The sequence below is a fragment of the Callorhinus ursinus genome, unplaced genomic scaffold (assembly GCF_003265705.2).
Source record: "Callorhinus ursinus isolate GAN/ISIS: 27379988/994484 unplaced genomic scaffold, GSC_fseal_2.0 scaffold13, whole genome shotgun sequence".
Lineage (NCBI taxonomy): Eukaryota > Metazoa > Chordata > Mammalia > Carnivora > Otariidae > Callorhinus > Callorhinus ursinus.
The window spans coordinates 21,379,151-21,402,029 of NW_027397075.1; the positions used below are offsets into that span (position 1 = coordinate 21,379,151).

The following is a 22,879-nucleotide window of genomic DNA, read 5'->3' on the forward strand; positions in this document are numbered from 1 at the left end:
CTCATCAAAATTTAAAACTTTTGTGCACCAAAAGACACTCTCAAAAGAGTAAAATGGCAACTCACTCACAGAATGGAAGAAAATATTTGCAAATCACATATAATACAACAGATTAATATACAGAATATACAATGAATTTCTAAAACTCAACAACAACAACAACAAAACCCAATTAAAAAATAGACAAAGGACTTGAATAGCATTTATCCAGAGAAGATTATACAAATAGCTGATAGGCACATGAAAAGATACTCAACATTACTAATTATTAGGGAAATGCAAATCAAAACCATGGTGAGATACAACTTCATATCCTTTAAGATGATTATTATTAAAAATAAAGTTTTTGCCAAACTATGGAAAGAGCCTAGATGTCCATTGATAGATGAATGGATAAAGAAGATGTGGTATATATATATATGTGTGTGTGTGTGTGTGTGTGTGTGTGTGTGTGTGTGTATACTCACACAATGGAATATTATGCAGCCATTAAAAAATGAAATCTTGCCATTTGCAATGATGTGGTTGGAACAAGAGGGTATTATGCCTAGCAAAATAAGTCAATCAGAGAAAGACAATTATCATATGATCTCACTGATATATGGAATTTGAGAAACAAGGCAGAGGATCATAGGGGAAGAGAGGAAAAAATGAAACAAGATGAAACCAGAGAGGGAGACAAACCATAAGAGACTTTTAATCATAAGAAACAAACTGAGGGCTGCTGGAGAGGAGGGGGGTGGGAGGGAAGGGGTGGCTGGGTGATGGACATTGGGGAGGGTATGTGCTATGCTGAGCAATGTGAATTGTGTATGACTGATGAATCCCAGACCTGTACCCCCAAAATAAATAATACATTATATGCTAATTAAAAAAAGAAATAAAATATGACATTTGAGTAAAAAAAATAAAGGTTTTACTGATAAATTTTGCTAAGAATTTAATGTAGAATTAATGCCTATCCTTCTCAAACTCTTCCAAAAAATCAAAGAAAAGGGAATGCTCCCAAACTCATTTTACAAGTCCAGCATTACCCTGATACCAAAACCAGAAAAGGACACTACTAGAAGACAAATTACAGTCCAATATTACTGATGAATATAGGTGCAAAATTCTCAACTACATACTAACCAACCAAATTCAATAGCACATACATGATGATCAAGTGGGATTTTTCCCTGGGATGCAAGGATGGTTCAACATACGCAAATCAACAAATAAGTTACATCACATGAATAGAATGAAAGACAAAAATCATATGATTATCTCAGTAGACACAGGAAAAACATTTGACAAAATTCTACATCTATTTATGTTAAAAACTCCTTTACAAATTACGTGTAGAAGAAACATACCTCAACATAACAAAGGCAATATCTGACAAAAATCACAGCCAACATCATATTCAGTGGTGAATGGTTGAAAACTTTATCTCTAATATCAGGAACAAGACAAGGGTTCCCACCTTTAACTCTTATTCAACACAGTACTGGAAGTCCTAACCAGAGAAACCAAGCAAGAAAAAGAAAGGCATCAGAATAGGAAAGGAGAAAGTAAAATTGTCTGTTTGCTAATGATATGACCTTGTATATAGAAAATCCTAAAATTCCACCAAAAAAATCCCACAAAAGAACAAAACAAAACCCTGTTAGATCTAATCCAAAAGTTATTAAAGTTGCGGGATAGAAATTAACACACAAAAATCAGTCACATTTCTATATACTAACAATAAATTACCTGAAAAAGAAATAAAGAAAATTATCTCATTTACAATAGCATCAAAACAATAAAAAATACTTAGGAATAAAATTAACCAAGAAGGTGAAGGATCTGAAAACTATATAGAAAACTATAAGACATTGATGAAAGAAATTGAAGAAGACACAAATAAATGGAAAGGTATTTCTGTGTTCATTACTGAAAGCCATCTATAGATTCAATATAATCCCTATTAAGAGTTCAATGGCATTTTTCTGCAAAGGTAGAAAAAAGAATCCTAAAATTTATATGGAACCAAAAAAGATTCCGAATAGCCAAGGCAATCCTGAGAAAGAAGTATAAAGCAGGAGGCATCACACTTCCTGATTTCAAGCTATGTTATAAGGCTACAGCAATCAAAGTAGGATGGTCCTGGCATAAAAACAGACAAATAGATCATTGGAACAGAATTGGAAGTTCAGAAATAAACTGAAGCATATGCAGGAAACCACTACTTGAGACAAGGAACCAAGAACACTAGATGGAGAGGAGTCTCTTCAATAATGGTGCTGAGGAAAATTGGATATTCATGAGTAAAAGACTGACACTAGACACCGTCTTACACTCACAAAAATTAACTCAAAATTGATTAAAATCTTAAATGTAAGACCCGAAACTATAAAGCTCCTAGAAGAAAACATTGGAAAAAAGCTCCTTGAGATGGGTCCTGGCATTGAATTTTTTGTGGTATGACACAACACAAGAAACAAAATCAAAATTAAACAAGTGGGGCAATGTCAAATTTAAAAAGCTTCTGCAAAGAAAAAGAAACAACAAAGTGAAAATATAACCTATGGAATGGGAAAAATATTTGCAAAGCTTTATCTCATAAGGGATTAATATTCAAAATGTTTAAAGAACTCATATAACTCAATAGCTACAAGCCAAATAATCTGATTGAAAAATGGTCAAAAAGCTGAACAAGCATTTTTCCAAAGAAGACATAAAAATGGGCAATGGGTACTTGAAAAGATGCTCAACATCAGCAGTTATTAGGAAAATGCAAATCAAACCCACAATGAGATGATACCTCATGTCTGTTAGCATAGCCTTAATAAAAAAAAAAAACACGAGATAACAAATGCTGGCCTGGATATGGAAGAAAGGGAACACTTGTACATTGGTGCAACTGGTACAGCCACTATGGAAAACAGTATGGAGGACTGTAAAACAAACAAACAAACAAACAAAAATAGAATGACCATATGATCTAACAATTTCACCTCTGGGAATATATTCAAAGGAAATGAAAACACCCAAAAGCTATCTGCACCTCCATACTCATTGAAGCATTATTTATAATAGCTAACACATGGAAACAACCTGTGTCCAAGTGATGGGTGAACAGATAAAGAAATTGTGATATACTGTATATACACAGTGGAATATTATTCAGCCATAAAATAAACCCCAAGGAAATCCTGCCATTTGTGACAACATGAGGGCATTATGCTAAGTGAAAGAAGTCAGAGAAAGACAAATACTGGATGATCTCACTTATATGTGGAGTCTTTTTAAAAAATCAAACTTGTGGAAAAAGAGATCAGATTTATGATTACCAGAGGCAGGCAGTTGGGGAAGGAAAATTGGAGGAAGTGATGAAAGGTACAAACTTCATTTATAAGATAAATAAGTACTAGGGATGTGATATACAGCATTGTGGCTACCACTAACACTGCTATATGGTATACAGGAAAGTTGTTAAGAGAGTAAATGCTAAGAATTCTCATCTCAAGAAGAAACCCTTCCTCCCTCCCTCCCTCTCTCCCTTCCTTCCTTCCTTCACTTTTTCTTTTTATTGTATCTATATGAGATAATGGATGTTAACTCAGCATGTTGTGGTAATCACTTCACAAGATATATAAGTCAAGCCTTAAACTAACACAGTATGTCAATTTTATCTCAGTAAAATTGGAAAAAATTAAAATTAACAAACGAGGAGTGACATCAGCAAGATGGCAGATGAGGAGGTTCTCTCACAAAAACAACAATTTAACAACACTCCATGGACAAAAGAGCTTTGGGAGAGCTCCAGAGTATAGTTAAGAAACTTCAGCAACCCAGTGGAGCACAAAATCTGAAGATGGTGTGCAGAAAATACAGGAGGCACTTAACCTGCATTACCCTAACCCTCAGGACAGCACAGTTGAATGCCAAGAGGAATTCTGCTGCCTACAACCTCCCATGGGGGAGAAGGAGAGCAGGGAGGCTCCAGCAGCCCTCACCACCATCATGGACCTCCACAGCCTTCTCTACTGAGGACCCCCACAGTCTTCACCAATCTGAACCCCAGCATATGAAAGCATAAATCTCACTGGTAAAGAAAACTATATAGACAAACACAGAACAAGGTAAAATTGTAATGGTGATGCATAAATTATTTTTAATGCTAATCTAAAAGTTAAAGAAGAAAAATCTGTTAATGGATATACAACACAAAAAGAAGTAAAAAAGAAGTCTCTGACTATAAGAACACAAAGGGGGCAGAGTAAAAATGTAGTTTTATATGCAGTTGAAGTTAAGTTCTATCAGCTTAAACACTTTAACTACAAGATAATTTATGCAAGCCTCAAGGTAATCACAAAGAAAAAACCTTTAGTAGATATACAAAAGATAAAAAGAATCATAGCAAAGCACTACAAAAATCCCCCAAAGGAGGACGTCAAGAAAGAGAGGAACAAAGCAGTTGCAAATTAAACAGAAAACAATTAACAAAATGGTAATATTAAGTCCTCGCCTATCAACAATTTCTTAAATGTAGATGGATTAAATTCCCCAATCAAAAGGTATAGAGGGTCTGAATGGATAAAAACAATAACAAACCAAGATCCAGCAATATGTGGTCCACAAGAGACTCACTTTAGATTTAAAGACACACATGGGCTAAAAGTGAAGGGATGGGAGAGGGGCTGGATGGGCAAGTTGGGCATGATAGCTCTAGTGCTGCCAGGCAGCAGCTTCTCCTCCTCACCCAGGTACTGGCAGTGATCAAAAGAGTGGCCATGGCCCCTAATGAGACTGTTCCTGGGCTGGCTGTGCCTGAGCCTGGTGACCTGCTCACCCACTCCCTGTAAGTGAACATGACAAGCGGTACGATGGTGGCAGCAGGTGGCAGGAAGGGGAACCACCAGGAGTATGTGTACAATGGAGAGAAATTATGCTAATCACTCCAGGCTGTTTTTGTTCAGAGTAATCTTGATCAAGGAACACAGATCTTAAACAACAGCATTGGGAAATCGGGCTGGCTTTTTATCCAATTTTATCACTCTTTTGTGTCATCTGTTCTTAACCTGTTTATGTCTAGAACATCTATCAGTGGGTTGCTAGGAAGATGCTCAATGTTTGTGTTTTCACCAGGTCAGTTTCAGAGACTACTAAAAATTAATCCAAACTGGAAAATCCATAGACTTCTTGATTTCAGTGCTGGAGACGGAGAAGTCACAAAAATCATGAGCCCTCATTTTGAAGAAATGTATGCCACTGAGCTATCTGAAATTATGATATGACAGCCTCAGAAGAAGAAATACAGAATATCTGGTATAAATAAATGCAGAATAAAGGCTTCCAGTATGGTGTCATCAGCTGCTTCAATTTGCTGGACCACTATGATCAGTCTGTGACTTATTAAAAGGTATCAGAAGTGTCTTGGAGCCAACTAGAGGCAGGGTCATCCTTACCCTGGTTTTACCCTTCCATTGCTATGTGGAAAACAGGTGGCAAGTGGGAGAAACCATCAGAAATTTTAGAAATTAAGGGACAGAGTTGGCAAGAACAAGGGAGTGGTCTGCCTAAAGTTTTCAGAAAGGCTGGTTTTGTTATTGAAGCTTTCACCAGACTACCATACCTGTGTCAAAGCAACATGTATAATGACTACTACATTCTGGATGATGCTGTTTTTATGTTCAAACCAGTACAAACATATGGAGGCCCAAGTCTTCAGAGCCCACCCCAAGAATGTACACTCCAGAAGAGTGTCTGTTTTTGCAATTACACATGTGAAGGGAGGACCTTTGGGGACTGCCATTCTGAATATCATGTAGGAATTTAAAAAGCCAAAATACTAATTATTTCTTTGTGGTGTATAAAAAGAATGTTTTTAAAAAACAAAAACCCAATTCTTTGAGGATTTTTATCAACTCTTTACTCAGTAATACAGGTCAATTATGGAAGATATTTTCTCTACTTAATTGCAGTGGAAACTCATTCCCAGGCAAAGCAATAGTCATGAATTCACATGGAACCAATAAATATGGATTGTTTTTAATAAAATGAAGACTAGTAATAAAATTGTCCATTCATTTGCAAATATTTTGTTATAAAATAGAGCCACTGATACTCTTTCATATTTAGAAATTCTGTCATTATTAAAAAATGTTTTTAATCATGCTAATAAAGTTTTTTGGAGATAAAAAAAAGTGAAGGGATGGAAAAAATATTCCATGCAAATGGTAACCAAAACAAAGCAAGGGTGACTGCATTTATATCAGAGAAAATAGAATTTAAGTAAAAAACCGTCTCTATAGATAAGGTTATTATATAATGATAAAAGGATCAATTAAACAGGACAAAATAACAACTTATAAATATATATATACTCAACATCAGAGCACCTAACTATATAAAGCAAATATTGACAGATTGGAAGACAGATACAGCAATACAATAATAGTAGAAGTTTTCGATGTCCCACCTTCTTTTTTTTAAAGATTTTTATTTATTTATTTGAGAGAGAAAGAGAGAAAGCACAAGAAGGGGGAGGGGCAAAGGGAGAAGCAGGCTCCCTGTTGAGCAGGGAACCCGATGCGGGGCTCCATCCCAGGACCCTGACTGAGCCACCCAGGTGCCCCAGCGTCCCACTTTCAATAATGGTTAAAACATTCTGATAGAAAAACAATTAAAAAACAGCTGACTTGAACAACACTATAGATCAAGGGTACCTAACAGACATATACAAAACTTTTCATCACCATCAGAAGAATACACATTCTCCTCAAGTGCATATTTTCCAACCTAGATCATTAGAGGTCAAAAAACATGCCTTAAAAATGTAAGAGGATTAAAATAATTCCAAGTGTCTTTTCCAACCACAATATAATGAAAGTAGAATTCAATAACTGTAAGAAAATGTGAAGATTCACACATGCAGGGAAACAAAACAACATACTCTTGAACAACCATTGGATCAAGGAAGAAATCAAAAGGGAAGTTTACAAAGACCTCAAGATGAATGAAAACAAAAACACAACTTATGGTATGTATCAAAAGCAGTACTTAGATGAAAGCAATAAATGCCTACATTAAAAAAGAACAATCCCAAATAAACAACCTAACTTTACACCTCAATGAACTAGAAAAAGAACAAACTAAGCACAAAGTGAGCAGAAGGAAATAAATAATAAAGATCAGAGCAGAAATAAGTCACGTAGAGAACAGAAAAACAATAGGGAAAAAAATCAATGAAACTAGAAGTTAGTGTTTTGAAATATAAACAAAATGGTCAAATCCTAAAATAGACTAAGAAAAAAGAACACTCAAATAAAATCAGAAATAAAAGAGGAGACATTACAACAGATGCTTCAGAAATAAAAAGAATCATAAAAGACTGTTAAGAACAACTATATGCTAACAAATTGGATAAACTAGAAGGGATAGGTAAATTCCTAGAAACATACAATTTACTAACATTGAATCAAGAAGAGAAAGCCTGAACAGACCAATAACAAATAAAGAGATTGAAGCAATAATCAAATATCTCCCAAAAAAAGAAAACCCAGGAACAGATAGATGGGTTCATGGGTGAATTCTACCAAATATTCAAAGAAGAATTAATATGAATCCTTCTTCAATTCTTCCAAAAACTAGAAGAGAGAACACTTCCAAACTCATTTTATGAGGCCAGCATGACCCTGATACCAAAGCCAGACAAATACACCAGAAGAAAATAAAACTACAGGCCAATATCTCTGATAAACATAGATGCAAAACTCCTTAATAAAACACTAGCAAACCAAATTTCACAGCACATTAAAAAGATTACACACCATGACCAAGTGGGATTCATCCATGGGATGCAAGATAGTTCAACATATGCAAATAAATCCATGTGATACACCACATTAATTGAATGAAAGATAAGAACCACATGATCATCTCAATAGATGCAGAAAAGCATTTTAAAAAATTCCACATTCATTCATGAGAAAAAGTCTCAACAAAATAGGTCTAGTAGGAACTTACCTCAAAACAATTGTGTAAGACTGTTGAATCACAGATCTGTACTTCTGAAACAAATAACGCAACATATTTTAAGAAAAAAGAAAAAGAAGAAGATAACAGGAAAGGAAGGATGAAGGGGAGTAAGTCAGAGGGGGAGACGAACCATGAGAGATGATGGACTCTGAAAAACAAACTGAGGGTTCTAGAGGGGAGGAGGTAGGGGGATGGGTTAGCCTGGTGATGGGTATTGAGGAGGGCACGTTCTGCATGGAGCACTGGGTGTTATGAACAAACAATGAATCATGGAACACTGCATCAAAAACTAATGATGTAATATATGGTGATTAACATAACAATAAAAAATTTAAAAAAATCCAAAAAAAAAAATAAAGGATTATGTATATAGAGTCTCCACAGCTAGCACAAAAACCAATGGGTAAAAACTGAAAGCTTTTCCTCAAGATCCAATACAAGGTAAGGATGCCCAATCTTACCACTTCTATTCAACATTGTACTAAAAGTTCTAGCTATAGCAATTAGACAAGAGAAAGAAGTGAAAGGCATTCAAAGCAGAAAGGAAGAAGTAAAATTGTCTGTGTTTGCAGATGACATGATCATATATGTAGAACACCCTAAAGAATTAAAAACAAAAGACCCTGTTAGAGCTAGTGAATTAATTTAATAAAGTTGCAGAATAAAAAAAATCAACATTCAAAATAAGTTGTACTTCTATTCACAATGAACCATGTGAAAAGGAAATAAAAAATATAATCTCGTTTACAATAGCAACAACAACAAAAAAGAAAAGAGGAATCAACCAAAGACGTGAAAGATTTCTATACTAAAAACTGTAAAGCACTGGTGAGGAAAATTAAAGAAAACATGGATAAATGTAAACATATTCCATATTCATGGATTGAAAGAATTAATATTGCTAAAATGTCCTTACTACTAAAAGTGCTTTACAGATTCAATTCATTCCCTATCAAAATCCCAATGCCATTTTACATAAATAGAAAAAACAATCCTAAAATTTGTATAGAACCACAAAAGACCCCAAAGAGCAAATGTAATCTTAATCAAAAAGAACAAAGCTTGAAGGGCACCTGCTGGCTCAGTCAGTTAAGCGTCTAATTCTTGGGTTTGGCTCAGGTCATGATCTCAGGGTCCTGAGATTGAGTTCCGCATTGGGCTCCCCACTCAATGGTGAGTCTGCTTCCCCTTTCCCTGCCTCTGCCCCTCCCACTGGTCATGCACTCTCTCGCTCTCTCTAAAATAAATAAATAAATCTTAAAAAAAGACAAAGCTGGAGGCATGATACTTCCTGATTTCAATATATATTACAGAGCCATAGTAATCAGAACAGTATAGTACTGACATAAAAACAGATATATAGACCAGTGGAACAAAATAAAGAGCCCAGCAATAAATCCATGCATTTATAGTCAACTGATTTTTGACAAGAGTGCCAAGAATGTGCATGGTGAAAGGATAGTTTGTTCAACAAATGGTGTTGGGAAATGGTGCTTGCATGCAGAATTAAATTGAACCCTTATCTTGCATCTTATTTTTAAAATCCACTGAAAATGAACTAAAGACTTAAACATAAGACTTAAAACCATAAAACTACTAGAAGAAAACATAAGGGAAATACTTCTTGACATTGGTCTGGGCAATGACTTTTTTGGATATGACACCAAAAACTCAGGCAACAAAAATGAGAGTAGACAAATCAGATTGCATGAAATTAAAAAGCTTCTGCACATCAAAGGAAACAACCAACAGAGTGAAAAGGCAACCTACTGAATGAGTGAATATATTTGTAAGCCAGATAGATGATAAGAGGTTAATACCCATAACATATAAGGAGCTCAAACAATTCAACAGCAAGAAAAAATTAACCCTAATAAAAAAAATAGGCAAAGAATCTGAATAAATATCTCTCCAAAGAAGATATACAAATGGCCCTAACAGGTATATGATAGGTGTTTAACATCACTAATCATCATGGAAATGCAAATCAATCATAAAATCACAGTATCACCTCTCACCTGCTAAAATGGCTATCATCAAAAAGATAAAAAGATAACAAGTATTGGCAAGATGTGGAGAAATAAAATCTTTGTGCACTGTTGGTGGGAATGTAAATTGGTACAGCCATTATACAAACCAATATGGATGTCCCTCAAAAAATTAAAAATAGAACTACCATATGATCTGGCAATCCCACTTCTGGGCATGTATCCAGTGGAAATGTAAACAGAATATCAAAGAGATATCTGCCTTCTTATGTTCACTACACCATTATTCACAACAGCCAAGATATGGCAATCAAAGTGTCCACTGATAGATTAATAAAGAAAACGTGGTATACGTATACACAAAGGAATATTATTCAGCTTTAATAAAGAAGCTAATCCTGCCATTTGAGACAACATGGATGAACCTGGAGGATGTTATACAAAGTGCAATAAGCTGGACACAGAAAGACAAATACTGCTTGAGTTCATTTTTTTGTGGAATCTAAAAGTCAAACCCATAGAAGCAGATAATAAAATGGTGGTTACCAGGGGCAAAATGGGGAGATGTTGGCTAAAGTGTACAAAGTTTTAGTTCTGCAGGATGAGTAAGTTCTAGAGATCTAATGTATAGCAACATAACTATAGTTAACAATATTGTATACTTGTAATTTGCTAAAAGGGTAGATGTACTTCTCACCACACACACAAAGAAAAAGTAAAAGAGAAATGGAAATCATGTGAGGTGATGGATATATTAATTAATTTGGAGCAATCATTTCACAATGCATACATATATCAAAACATCAAGTTGTATACACTAAAAATAAACAATTTTGTCCATTATACCTCATAACACTGAAAAAAAGCAACAGAAAATAAGTGTTGGTGAGGCAGTGGAGAAATTGGAACCCTTGTGCGCTGTTGGTGGGAATGGTACAGTTGCTATGGAAAACAGTATGGCAGTTCCTCAAAAAATTAATAACAGAATTACCACAGGATCTAGCAATTCCACTTTTGGAAACTTACAACTCAAAAGTTTTGAAAGCAAGGACACAAAAAGATATTTGTACAGGGGCGCCTGGGTGGCTCAGTTGGTCAAGCATCTGCCTTCGGCTCAGGTCATGATCCCAGCGTCCTGGGATCAAGCCCCACATCAGGCTCCCCGCTGGGCAGGAAGCCTGCTTCTCCCTCTCCCACTGCCCCTGCTTGTTATCTCTCTTGCTGTATCTCTCTCTGTCAAATAAATAAATAAAATCTTAAAAAAAAAGATATTTGTACACCTTTGTTATGACAATTTATTTTATTTTATTTATTTTGTTTTATTTATTTTATTTTTTTTTCATGGCAACATTTTATAATAGCCAAAAGGTAGAATCACCCAAATGCCACTGAAATATGTATGGATAAACAAAATGTGGTATATACATACAATGGAATATTTTTTATTCTTTTTTAAAAATTTATTTTGTTTCCAGTATATTTAAAATACAGTGTTATATTGGCTTCCAGTGTACAATATAGTGCTTCAACAATCCATATATTACGCCGTGCTCATCAAGCTAATTATGCATACTCTTAATTCCCATCACCTATTTCACCCATCCCCCCAGGTAATCATCAGTTTGTTCTCTATAGTTAAGAGTCTGTTTTTTGGTTTATCTTTCTCTTTTTTTTCCTTTGTTCATTTCTTCTGTTTCTTAAATTCCACATATGACTGAAATCATACGGTATTTGTCTTTCTATGACTAACTTATTTTGCTTAGCATTATATGCTCTAGATCCATCCATGTGTTGCAAATGGCAAGATTTCATTCTTTTTTATAGCTGAATAACATTCCGTTGTATACATATATACATTATATACTATATATGCATATATACAATATGTACAATATTATATATGTACATACATATTATATATACATATATTACATATGTATATATATTATGTATATATGTATACATTATATTCCATTGTATAAATATACATTTTACATATATATAGTAATGGAATACTATATAGTAATGGAATATATATACAAATTACATACACAATGGAATACTATATATATATGTATACACCACATCTTCTTTATTCATCAATTGATGGACACTTGGGCTGCTTCGGTAGTACGGCTATTGTGAATAATGCCCCAGTAAAAATAGGAGTGTATGTATCCCTTTGAATTACTGTTTTTATATTCTTTGAGTAATTACCTAGTAGTGTGATTGCTGGGTCATAGGGTAGTTCTATTTTTAATTTTTTGAGGATCCTCCCTACTGTCTTCCACAGTGGCTGCACCAGTTTGCATTCCCAAAAACAGTGCATGAGGGTTCCTTTTTTGCCACATCCTCACCAACACTTGTTTCTTGTGTTGTTGATTTTAGCCATTCCAGCATGAGGTGATAACTCATTGTGGTTTTGATTTGCATTTCCCTGATGATGAGTGATGTTGAGCATTTTTTCATGTGTCTGAGGGCCATCTGTATGTTTTCTTTGGAGAAATGTCTGTTTATGTCTTCTACCCGTTTTTTATTAGATTACTTGGGGTTTTTTGGTGAGTTTTATAAGTTCTTTATATATTTTGGATACTAACCCTTTATCAGATATGTTATTTGCAAATATCTTCTCCCATTCAGTAGATTGTCTTTTAGTTTTGTTGTTTCCTTTGCAATGCATACAATGGAATATTATTTAGCCTTAAAAAGAAGGGAAATTCATGCTACAACATGGATGAACCTTGACTATATTATGCTAAGTGAAGTCAGTCACAAAAAGACAAATACTGTATGATTCCATTTATATAAGGTACTTAGAATTGTCAAATTCTTAGAGACAGAAGCACAACCATAGGAATGTACTTAATGCCACTGAACTGTACACTTAAAGTAGTTATTAAAATGATAAATGTTTATGTTTATTTTACACATTTTTTCAAAAAGTACATTCCTTTAAATATCTAAGGGATCCTGGGGAGGGCCTGTTAGACAGTTCTCCAATATGACACTGAAAGAACATTCAGTCATCTTTTTGCCTTATTTCTAAGTTTTGGATATTTTTTCTCAATGCATATAAGTTCCTAAGAGATTTCACCTCTGAAGGTAAAAGACACTAAGAAAAATAATTAAGATTGCAATTAATATAAATTGTACATACATGTTTAGTAAAGCATTTAAATATATATTTAATTAGATTTGTTTAATTTTATGTTTATTTATAAATAGAAATTTATATTTAATTTTATGTAATTAAATACATATCTAATAATTATATAAAATTAAATGCTATCTAATACTATCTAATAGATATATATTTAATTATAATTAGAAAATCTTATCAACTCATAAAATTCAGAAGACATCACTGAATTCTAAACAACAAAGTATTCTTATTAAAAAAGTTTAAAACCTATGTTTTCTTTTAGAGTGATTTTCCACAAGAAATCAGTAGGAAGAAAATGAATCTGTAAACAAATATTTATAGCAATAAGTCATTATTAGAAAAAAATCCTGAGACAAAGATTAAAATTGGAAATTCTTAAAAACCCAAAGAGATTAAACAGAAATGTACATGATATCTCCTCGTTATTAAAATAACATATCTTTTAAGATCTGGCTACAGTTTAGAAATGTTTCTTTTACTTCACTGTTTGTTCTAATCACATGACATTTGTATCATATATCTATTGATTGTCTTTTTTAAATTGAGACTTTCCTTTTTCTTGGTCTGATGAGTAATTTTGGGACTGTATCCCCTGAATATTTTAAGTATTATATAATAAGATTCTAATTCCTATTTAAATCTTTTACGTTATCAGGTAGTCAATTTGTTTAGGATCAGAATGCATGTCCTAGATCACTTTCGTGGATTGTGCTTCAAATGTCAGTTTAACTTTAGAGCTACTGCAGGGTTATTTTGTTCCATTTTTGTGTTAACAGGAAGAGAGGACTCCACCCAATAGTCCCCACAGCACTAGCTGCGGGGGGGGGGAAGCTGTGTTTCCTTGTTATTACAGGGTAGAGGTTACTCAGAGTCCTGCCGATAGGCACCATAGGGAAGGAGTACTGCCTCACTGCTTCATTGCTTCCTTATTATAGGATGGGGTTGACTTTGGAATTCCATCCACAGGCTCCGCAGAGGAAGGGTCCCACATTGTTATTGTAAGGCAGAGGTATGTCTGCAATAGCCAAACTGTGGAAGGAGCCGAGATGCCCTTCAACAGATGAATGGATAAAGAAGATGTGGTCCGTATATACAATGGAATATTACTCAGGCATCAGAAAGGATGAATACCCAACATTTGCATCAACATGGATGGAACTGGAGGAGATTATGCTAAGTGAAAAAAGTCAAACAGAGAAAGACTATTATCACATGGTTTCACTTATTTGTGGAACATAAGGAATAACATGGAGGATATTAGCAGAAGGAAGGGAAGAATGAAGGGGGGAAATCGGAGGGAGAGACGACCATGAGAGACTATGGACTCTGAGAAACAAACTGAGGGTTCTAGAGGGGATGGGGGTGGGGGGATGGGTTAGCCCGGTGATGGGTATTAAGGAGGGCACATACTGCATGGAGCACTGGGTGTTATACGAAAACAATGAATCATGGAACACTATGTCAAAAACCAATGATGTACTGTATGCTGACTAACATAACATAATAAAATAAAATAAAATAAAAATAAAATCCAAAAAAAGAAATCATATGTGCATAGCAAAGGAAATCAAAATGAAAAACAAAATGAAAATGCAACCTACAGAGTGGGAGAAAATATTTGCAAATCATGTATCTGTTAAGGGGGTAATATCCAAAATGTACAAAAACCCATACAACTCAATAGCAAAAAAAACTAGCAATCCAATTAAAAATGGGCAGAAGATCTGAATAGACTTTTCCCCAAAGAAGGTATACAGATAGCCAGCAGGTACATGAAAAGATGCCTCACCTTACACCTGTCAGAATGGCTAAAATAAAAAAGATAATAAGTGTTCATGAGGATGTGGAGAAAAAGGAATTCTTGTGCACTGTTGGTGAGAATATAAATGTCCATTGCTGCAGCCACTGTGGAAAACAGTATGGAGGTTCCTCAAAAAATTAAAAATAGAAATACTGTATGATGCAATAATTCCACTACTCGATATTTATCCAAAGAAAATGGAAACAGTAATCCAAAAAGATCCATGCACCCCTATGTTTATTGCAGCATTATTTACAATAGCCAAGATATAGAAGCAATCTGTCTATCAGAGGATGAAAGGACAAAGAAGTTGTGGTATTTATATACAATGGAATATTATTTGACCATAAAAAGAAGGAAATGTCTCCATTTGCAACAACATGGATGGACCTTGAGGGCATTATGCTAAGTGAAGTAAGTCAGACAAAGAAAGACAAATACTGTATGATATGCTTGTTTGTGGAATCTAAAAGAAGCTGAACTCATAGAAACAGAGTATAATGGTGTTTGCAGGGTCTGAGGGGGTGAGCAAAATGGGGACATGGTGGTCAAAGGGTACAAACTTCCAGTTATAAGATGAATTAATTCTGGGAATCGAATGAATAGCATGGTAAATAGTTAACGATGCAGTATTAAATACTTGAAAGTTCATAAGAGGATAAATCTTAAATAACCCTACCACAGAAAAGAAATGGTAATTATGTGAGGTGATAATGGTGTTAAAAAATGCTACTGTGGTAACCATTTCATAATATATAAGTGTATCAAATCAGCAGTGTACATCTAAACTTATACAATATTATATATCATTTGCATCTCAATAAAGCTGAACAAAAAAAGAAACCAACACTCATTACAAACAAAACAAAACAAAACATAAACCAACCCAAAATTCATCAATGGCAGAATGGATAAAAAATGTAGTGTGTTGAAATGATGAAATGTCATACAGGAACAAAAATGAATAAACTATAGGTACATTATAACACAAATCTTATATAAAGTAGATTCCCCAAAAAGGAATATGCACAATGTATATAAAACATGATTCCATTTATATAAAGCAGAAAATAAACACAAACCCAAAACCTACTAAACAGCATTGTTTAGGAATCAGGAGGCAAAATAAAAATAAAAGCAGAGCAATTATTACTGTAAAATTCAGAATAATGGTTACCTTTAGAGGGAACAAAGGGATTATATCCATCAAGTACTTCTCAGGTAGAGGGAGAAATTATGTCCATGCAGGTGGCACATATGGGGACCTTCTGTACTATTGTTAGTGTTTTACTTCTTGATAGTGGTCATATGGCTAATTATTATTCATTAAACTGTATACTCAACTTTTATGCTTTTTTCTTCATGATATAATTCACAGTTAAAATGTTCAAGAAAAAAACCTCAAAATAAAACCCTGACCTTTTTAATACCTTTTAACTAAATTGTACCAATGAGTTATTTTGTACCCCACCCCTGAGCTATACCCAACTGTTGGTCCTCTTTTCCCTGGTGTGGGTGTTGGGCATAGGGTAAGGCTCATAGAGGAAGTTAATGAGAGGCAGGGATGGGCTGAGGTTCAAAGAGGTAATAAAATACAGGAATGAGTTAAAGATAAGGGAATATTTAGAGTTCAAAGTCAGAGGTGGTTCAGGAAGAGAATGAAGAGTAAAGGGTGGGATTATGATTTGAATGCCCGTCAGTCACATTACATGTTGGCTGATAAAAACGCAAACAGAGAATTTATATTTATTTTACCAGAGCTGTTTTGTTGATGATTTATCAAAACTGTAGCATTAAAATAATGCCCTCAAACTACTTATATGAAAAAAATCCTGATTTGGTCAAGGCAAGCCTCTTAGAGGGCAGTTACCTGACTTGAGACGGAAAATATGAGAAGATGAACATAGGGAATGAGCAGTTACCATAGATGGAACAGCATAAGCAGAGACTCAGAGCCATGGAACAGCAGGTGTGTGCAAGGAAACAGCAGAGTGCTGTTGCTGGAGGTAGGACACGTGGAGAGCTGAGGCCAGAGAAGGGTGGCAGAGACAGAATATTCCAAGGCTTTGTGTGCCATGTTAAGAGTCAAGAGTCTGCTGTTGGTAACCAAGAGCCATAGAAAAGTTTTATAAGAATGACATGGTAGTGAATAAACATGAAATTTTAAAAAAGTGAAGTATTAGGTATGCATGGACAAAATAATGTTAAAATGCACATATTTTCACTTAGAAAGATTAGAAATTAACAGTAATGCTTGAAGTTTTTAATTACAATTGATTAATTTTATTCCCTCTAAAGCCACTTGCCAAATAAAACAATTAATTGATAGGTTGTCATTCTGCTTTATTAGTCCATCTCTTGTGAATTTCATTACCAAGAGGCATGTAACATGCTATTCAAAAATCAGATCCTGACTCATTAGTCATATGAGATTAAAACTGCTCATTTTATATTTCTCTTCAATACACTTTAATTGTAACAGAGGACAGAACTTAAATCTTGAAAGAGGTAAATTTGTAACAAATAAGAGAAAGGACTTACAAATATTCCTTGAATTATAATGGGATATGTCAAAAATGCATTCAAAGCGCCTAACTTACCAAACATCATAGCTTAGACTTGCCTACCTTAAATGTGCTCAAAACACTTACATTAGCCTACAATTAGGCAAAATCATCTAACACAAGATCTGTTTTATGATAAAGTGTTAAATATCTCCTGTGAATCATTGAATACTGTACTGAAAGTTAAAACAATGGTTGTATGGGTTCAGAAGAGTTTATAAGTGTACGGATTTACTCTTGTGATCACTGCTGCCACCTAGCGTCATGCGATGGTATCACACCACATATTGCTAGTACGCTAGTCTAGGGGAAAAAAAGACCCAAGTTCAGAGTACAATTTCTATAGAATGCAGATCACTTTTGCACTATGGTAAAGTTGAAAAACCGTCAGTCAAGCCACCATAAATTGAAAGCCATCTGTATTGGGGCGCCTGGGTGGCTCAGTCGTTGAGCGTCTGCCTTCGGCTCAGGTCACGATCCCAGAGTCATGAGATCGAGCCCCACCTCGGTCGGGCTCCCTGCTCTGCAGGAGGCCTGCTTCTCCCTCTGCCACTCCGCCTGCCTGTGTTCCCTCACTCGCTGTGTCTCTTTCTGTCAAATAAATAAATAAAATAAAATAAAAAAGAAAAGAAAACCATCTGTATTTATCTGGGGCACTGCACCTTTAGGAAATTCACTAGTCTCCAAGTGGTAAAGGATTCAGTAAGGGACTGGACAGATTTTTGAAGCATGGTTTTACGATAGATGCACAAAGAATATCTTTAAAGCGCTTTGAAGGTTAGCATCTTCATGAATAATGCAGTTCATAGAAATTACAGACAATGCTCAGTAGAATTCAAGAGAAAGATTTATAATTGTGGCGATTGAGCAGTAGCTCAAAATCACTACAATGGCTAAAGATAATGGACAATTAAGGTGTATTTAGTTAGTTCTGGAATACTTAAAATATATTATTCAGAGCCCTTAAAAAGGAAACAGCATATTATTTTGTGATAATAGTAATGTTTCCACCTACTAGTGAAGGTTCATTTGCATTCCACAGCAACTCATTGGGGTCTGCATTTTCTGGATCATATATCCATATAACAACAACCTACAAAATAAAAAGTATTTGCATTTCTTTACATTTTGGACAAATTTCATTTTTAGTTGTGGCAAAACACAACCATAAAATTTTTTTATTTATTTAAAAAATTTTGATTATCCCATTAAAAATATCAAAAGTGTTGTGTGTTTTTAACAAGTGAAATAGACCAAAGACCTATGAAGGAAGAGTTAAGATCCATCTACACTCCTGCGGTAACTAATTTTAAAACTCTGTATGTCTCTTTCTCTACAATCATAATTAGACACAGCGACCCCTCACCCCTGCAGTTTTTACAAAAATGAAATCACATAATACATGTTATTCCTAACTCGCCTTTGTTACTTAGACGCCACGGCCATTTCAATAGATGCAGATCTAATTTTTTTTCTTTCTTGTTAATTTTTTTCTTGAATAGACAATTTCTTCACATAGTTAAAAAATTATATTAAAAATAAAGTGAAAATTGTCTCTCCCACTCTGTACTCCATCTGCACCCCACAAGTATCTACTACTAGTAAGTTTTCTTTATATTTCTGTAAAATTTTTGTACATAGCTAAGATGTTATTTTTTCTTTTTATATAAATGTAAGTATGCTAAATACACTTTTCAAACATTATATTCTTCACTTAAAGTTATATTTTAGAGATATTTACATATTCTCATTAACTTTTCTACTGCTTATTATTCCAAATTATGGAGGAATCATAAGTAACTAGTAACTTACTAATAAACATTCATTCTCAATCCTTTGCCATTATGATCAATGCTATAGTTATTTTGTACCTTGGACTATACCTAAAAGTGTAACTGTTGAGGCATAAAGTATATGCATTTATAATTTTCATAGATACTGCTAAGTTGTTCTCATAGCAGCTCCACCAATATACTGTCACGCCAGCAGTGTATGAGATTTCTTCTTTCCTCAGTCTTCCCAACATAGTGTATTGTCACATTTATAATTTGCCAGTCTGATGGGTAAAAAATGGTACTTTGATGCAGTTTTAACCTGACTCTCTTTTATTATAAAAAAGTTTGAGCATCTTTCCATATGTTCAAGTTCCACTTGTATTTCCTGTCTTGTGAACTATTTGTTCATTTCCTTTACCTATTTTCCATTTTTCTATTGGGTTGTTAGTCTTTTATTTATTAATTTGGGGAAGTCCTTTAAGAACTTCTACATCTATATGTTTTGTATCTTGATCTGTGTTTTGGTTAGGTGGTTTTACACACACACATTTACACATATATGAAGATTTTATTCCTTTTATAATTATATGACATTCCTGCTTATCCTATTTCACCTGTTTGCCTTAATTGTATATTGTCCCTATATATTTCTGCCCTCCCTCCCTTCTTTCCTTTCTTCCTTCCATGCTTTTTATAGCAGGGTTTTATTTCACCTTTATATTCCCTTCACCTATTAAGCCTCTCTCAATCTATGCAACTTGATTTAAACAACTAGTGTGTATCCTTCCTTATTTTTCTCCACACTATATGTTTGCAGACATGTACACAAATACATATTTACATTTATTTATTTTTTAAAAAGGCATTTTAAGGGTTTTAAAAACAAAATTGGGTCATATTATACACACTTCCCATATTCTCTTTTTCTCATGCAAGTATATACATCATTGAAATTCTGCAGTGTCAACTCTTATAAGGCCTGAATTACATTCTACAGGCGTAATTCAATAGTTCCATACATCACCCAGTGTCCCTCATTCAACAAAATTTGAGAGTGGCTCTTGCTACAGGATCTGTGTCTTTCTTGTTAAATTTATTCGTATTTTATAGTCTTTATTGCTATTATAAACTTGTAATATTGTACTTTTTTGTGTCTTATTACTTACACTATTATGTTCAAGACAATGTTAAATAATAATGATACTGAGCACATCTGTCCAGTTCCTGATTTTAGTTGAATCAGAAGTATTTTATAATTTGTAATAATTATTTATAGTTTTTTGAAAAGTCAATGTTTTTTATTAAAACCAAGTGGTTCCCTTCTAAACTTATTTTGCTTGGTGTTTTCATTAGGAATGTCTATTCAATTTTTAAATTTACTATGTGATCATTTATTTTCATCTTTATTGTGTTGATGGAATGGATATTGTCGTCAGCTTTCTTGGTATTGAACCAATGTTGCATTCTGGTAGATACTGGTCCTTTTCAATGTATTCTTTTAATATATTGCTGGATTCCATTTGCTAATATTTGTGTAGAATTTTTGCACCTATATATACAAGGATATTTGTCTACACTTTCTTCCCTCCCTCCCTCCCTAACTTTCTGTTTGCCTGCTTTTGGTTTTAAAGTAGTGTTGGATTCAGAAAATGAGTTGAGGGAAATTCCTATCTTCTTTATGATCAGGTGAGACTACATTGTTAAGCACAGATGATATTATTACCCTCTTCGTAGATTTTTTTATTATCATGAAATAATTTCCCTCTTCATGTCTTTGAAAGTTTTTGGGCTTCACGTATCTTTTGACATTCATATCATCACTCCAGTTTCCTTTTTTAGAAAACATTTTATTTATTTATTTGATACAGAGAGAGAGAGAGCACAAGCAGGGGGATAAGCAGGCAGAGCAAGAGGGAGAAGCAGGCACACCCTGAGCAGAGAGCCCGACATGGAACTCGATCCTGAGATCATGACTGGAAACGAAGGCAGACGCCCAACCAATTGAGCCACCGGGGGCTGCTCCCCAGTTTCCTTTTGATAGTATTAGCCTGTTTGCATCATTTTCTTTCCAAATTTTTGTTATTCTTTGTTTTAACTATGTAACTTTTATTAAAATCAGATTTCTGGAGTTTCTGTCATTTAATGGGTGAATTTAATCCAATCACAATATTGATTACTAATTTAATTTAAATGATTTTGAAAACCTTATTTTTGTGTCCCTATATTCTATGCTTAATTTTTCCTTATTTTGTGTTTCATTACCTTCTACTAAACTGTTAGCATTTTAAAATTTCTTCTTCCAGAACTCTACTTTTTAGAAATTTTAGAAATTACATATTTATTTCTATTACTTTAATGGATAGTCTTACATTTTACATGCATATTTAATGTAGGCTAAAGTTAATCCAGTATCCCTATCCTGAATGCTTATAAGGACCTCAAACAATTTCAAACCCAAATCCCCCTTCATTTTCCACTCTTTATGGCTAGCTTTTTAATTTTATTTTGTTTTTTAAAAAAAATTTTTGAAAAGTTTTGTCAATGCTTATTTAAATTTATTAGCATATTATATAGTTCATTTGTTCACTATTACTCAGATACACATATCTGAGTATTCATGTCTTCAATTGTGAAGAATTCTCCATAATCATCTCTTTCAGTATTATGTCCAATTCATTTTATTCCCTTTTTGGAACTCCTATTATACAATATGATATATGCAGTATGATAAACTGTTTCAGTCTATTCTCTATGTCTCTTAACTCTTTAGATATTTTCCATATCTTCATTTTTATGCACTGCATTCTGCATGATTCCTATTCCAAATCACTGATTCTGTAATTTTCTCAACTGTGTCTGGTCTTCTATTGAAACTGCTATTGAATTTTTATTTTTAGATCCTATTTTTTCATTTCAAGACATTTTACTGAGAGGTTTTTCAATTTCTGAATGCTATATAATTGTTTATTTCAATTCCTTCTGTTATCCCTTTGAATACTTTAAATATGGATTTAGTAGTCTTTCAGATGCTTCTCATTTCTAGCTTTCAATAGTATGAACTTTCTCCATTTTTATGTATCTATTCCAGACTGTTTTGCGTGTGTGTGTGTGTGTGTGTGTGTGTGTGTGTGTGTGTGTTTTATACCTTTTACTTTGAGGTTATTTTCAGAGGGTTTGTTTTCTATGAGAATCTTATACACTCTGGGTTATGGAAGTGAGTTTTGCAGTCAGATTTTCTCTGATTCTTTCCTTTCTCTTTTTCAGGGTTTGCTGATTTTCTTTAGTGATATGTTTGGATTTCTTTCTCTTTATTCTTTGTATATTTATTAGTGGTTTTTGATTGTGGTTTCCATCAGGTTTATATAAAACCTCTTCTTCATGTAACAGTCTATATTAAGTTCATGGTCATTAAAGTTTGAACCCATTCTTTACTCTCCTCCTCCCCCACATTTTCAATATATGTTGTTATATTTCACATACTTTTGTGAATTCCTTGACTTTTTTTTTTACAGAAATATTCATTTTTACTGCTTTTGTGATTCCTACCTTTATACTATCACTTTTGGTCTTTCCTTTCCACC

At 34.0% G+C, this 22,879-nt stretch overlaps 1 protein-coding gene and 1 pseudogene across 1 annotated transcript in view; one reads left to right on the top strand and one right to left on the bottom strand.

Annotated features, from left to right (window-relative positions):
* CATSPERE (catsper channel auxiliary subunit epsilon) overlaps nt 1-22,879 on the bottom strand; it is a 163,190-nt gene that overhangs the window by 83,647 nt on the left and 56,664 nt on the right. Inside the window, exon 7 of the mRNA XM_025878056.2 lies at nt 18,539-18,616. Coding sequence (XP_025733841.1) covers nt 18,539-18,616 — 78 coding nt within the window. The remainder of the gene's footprint in view (nt 1-18,538; nt 18,617-22,879) is intronic.
* LOC112828775 (protein-L-histidine N-pros-methyltransferase pseudogene) lies at nt 4,656-5,806 on the top strand (annotated as a pseudogene).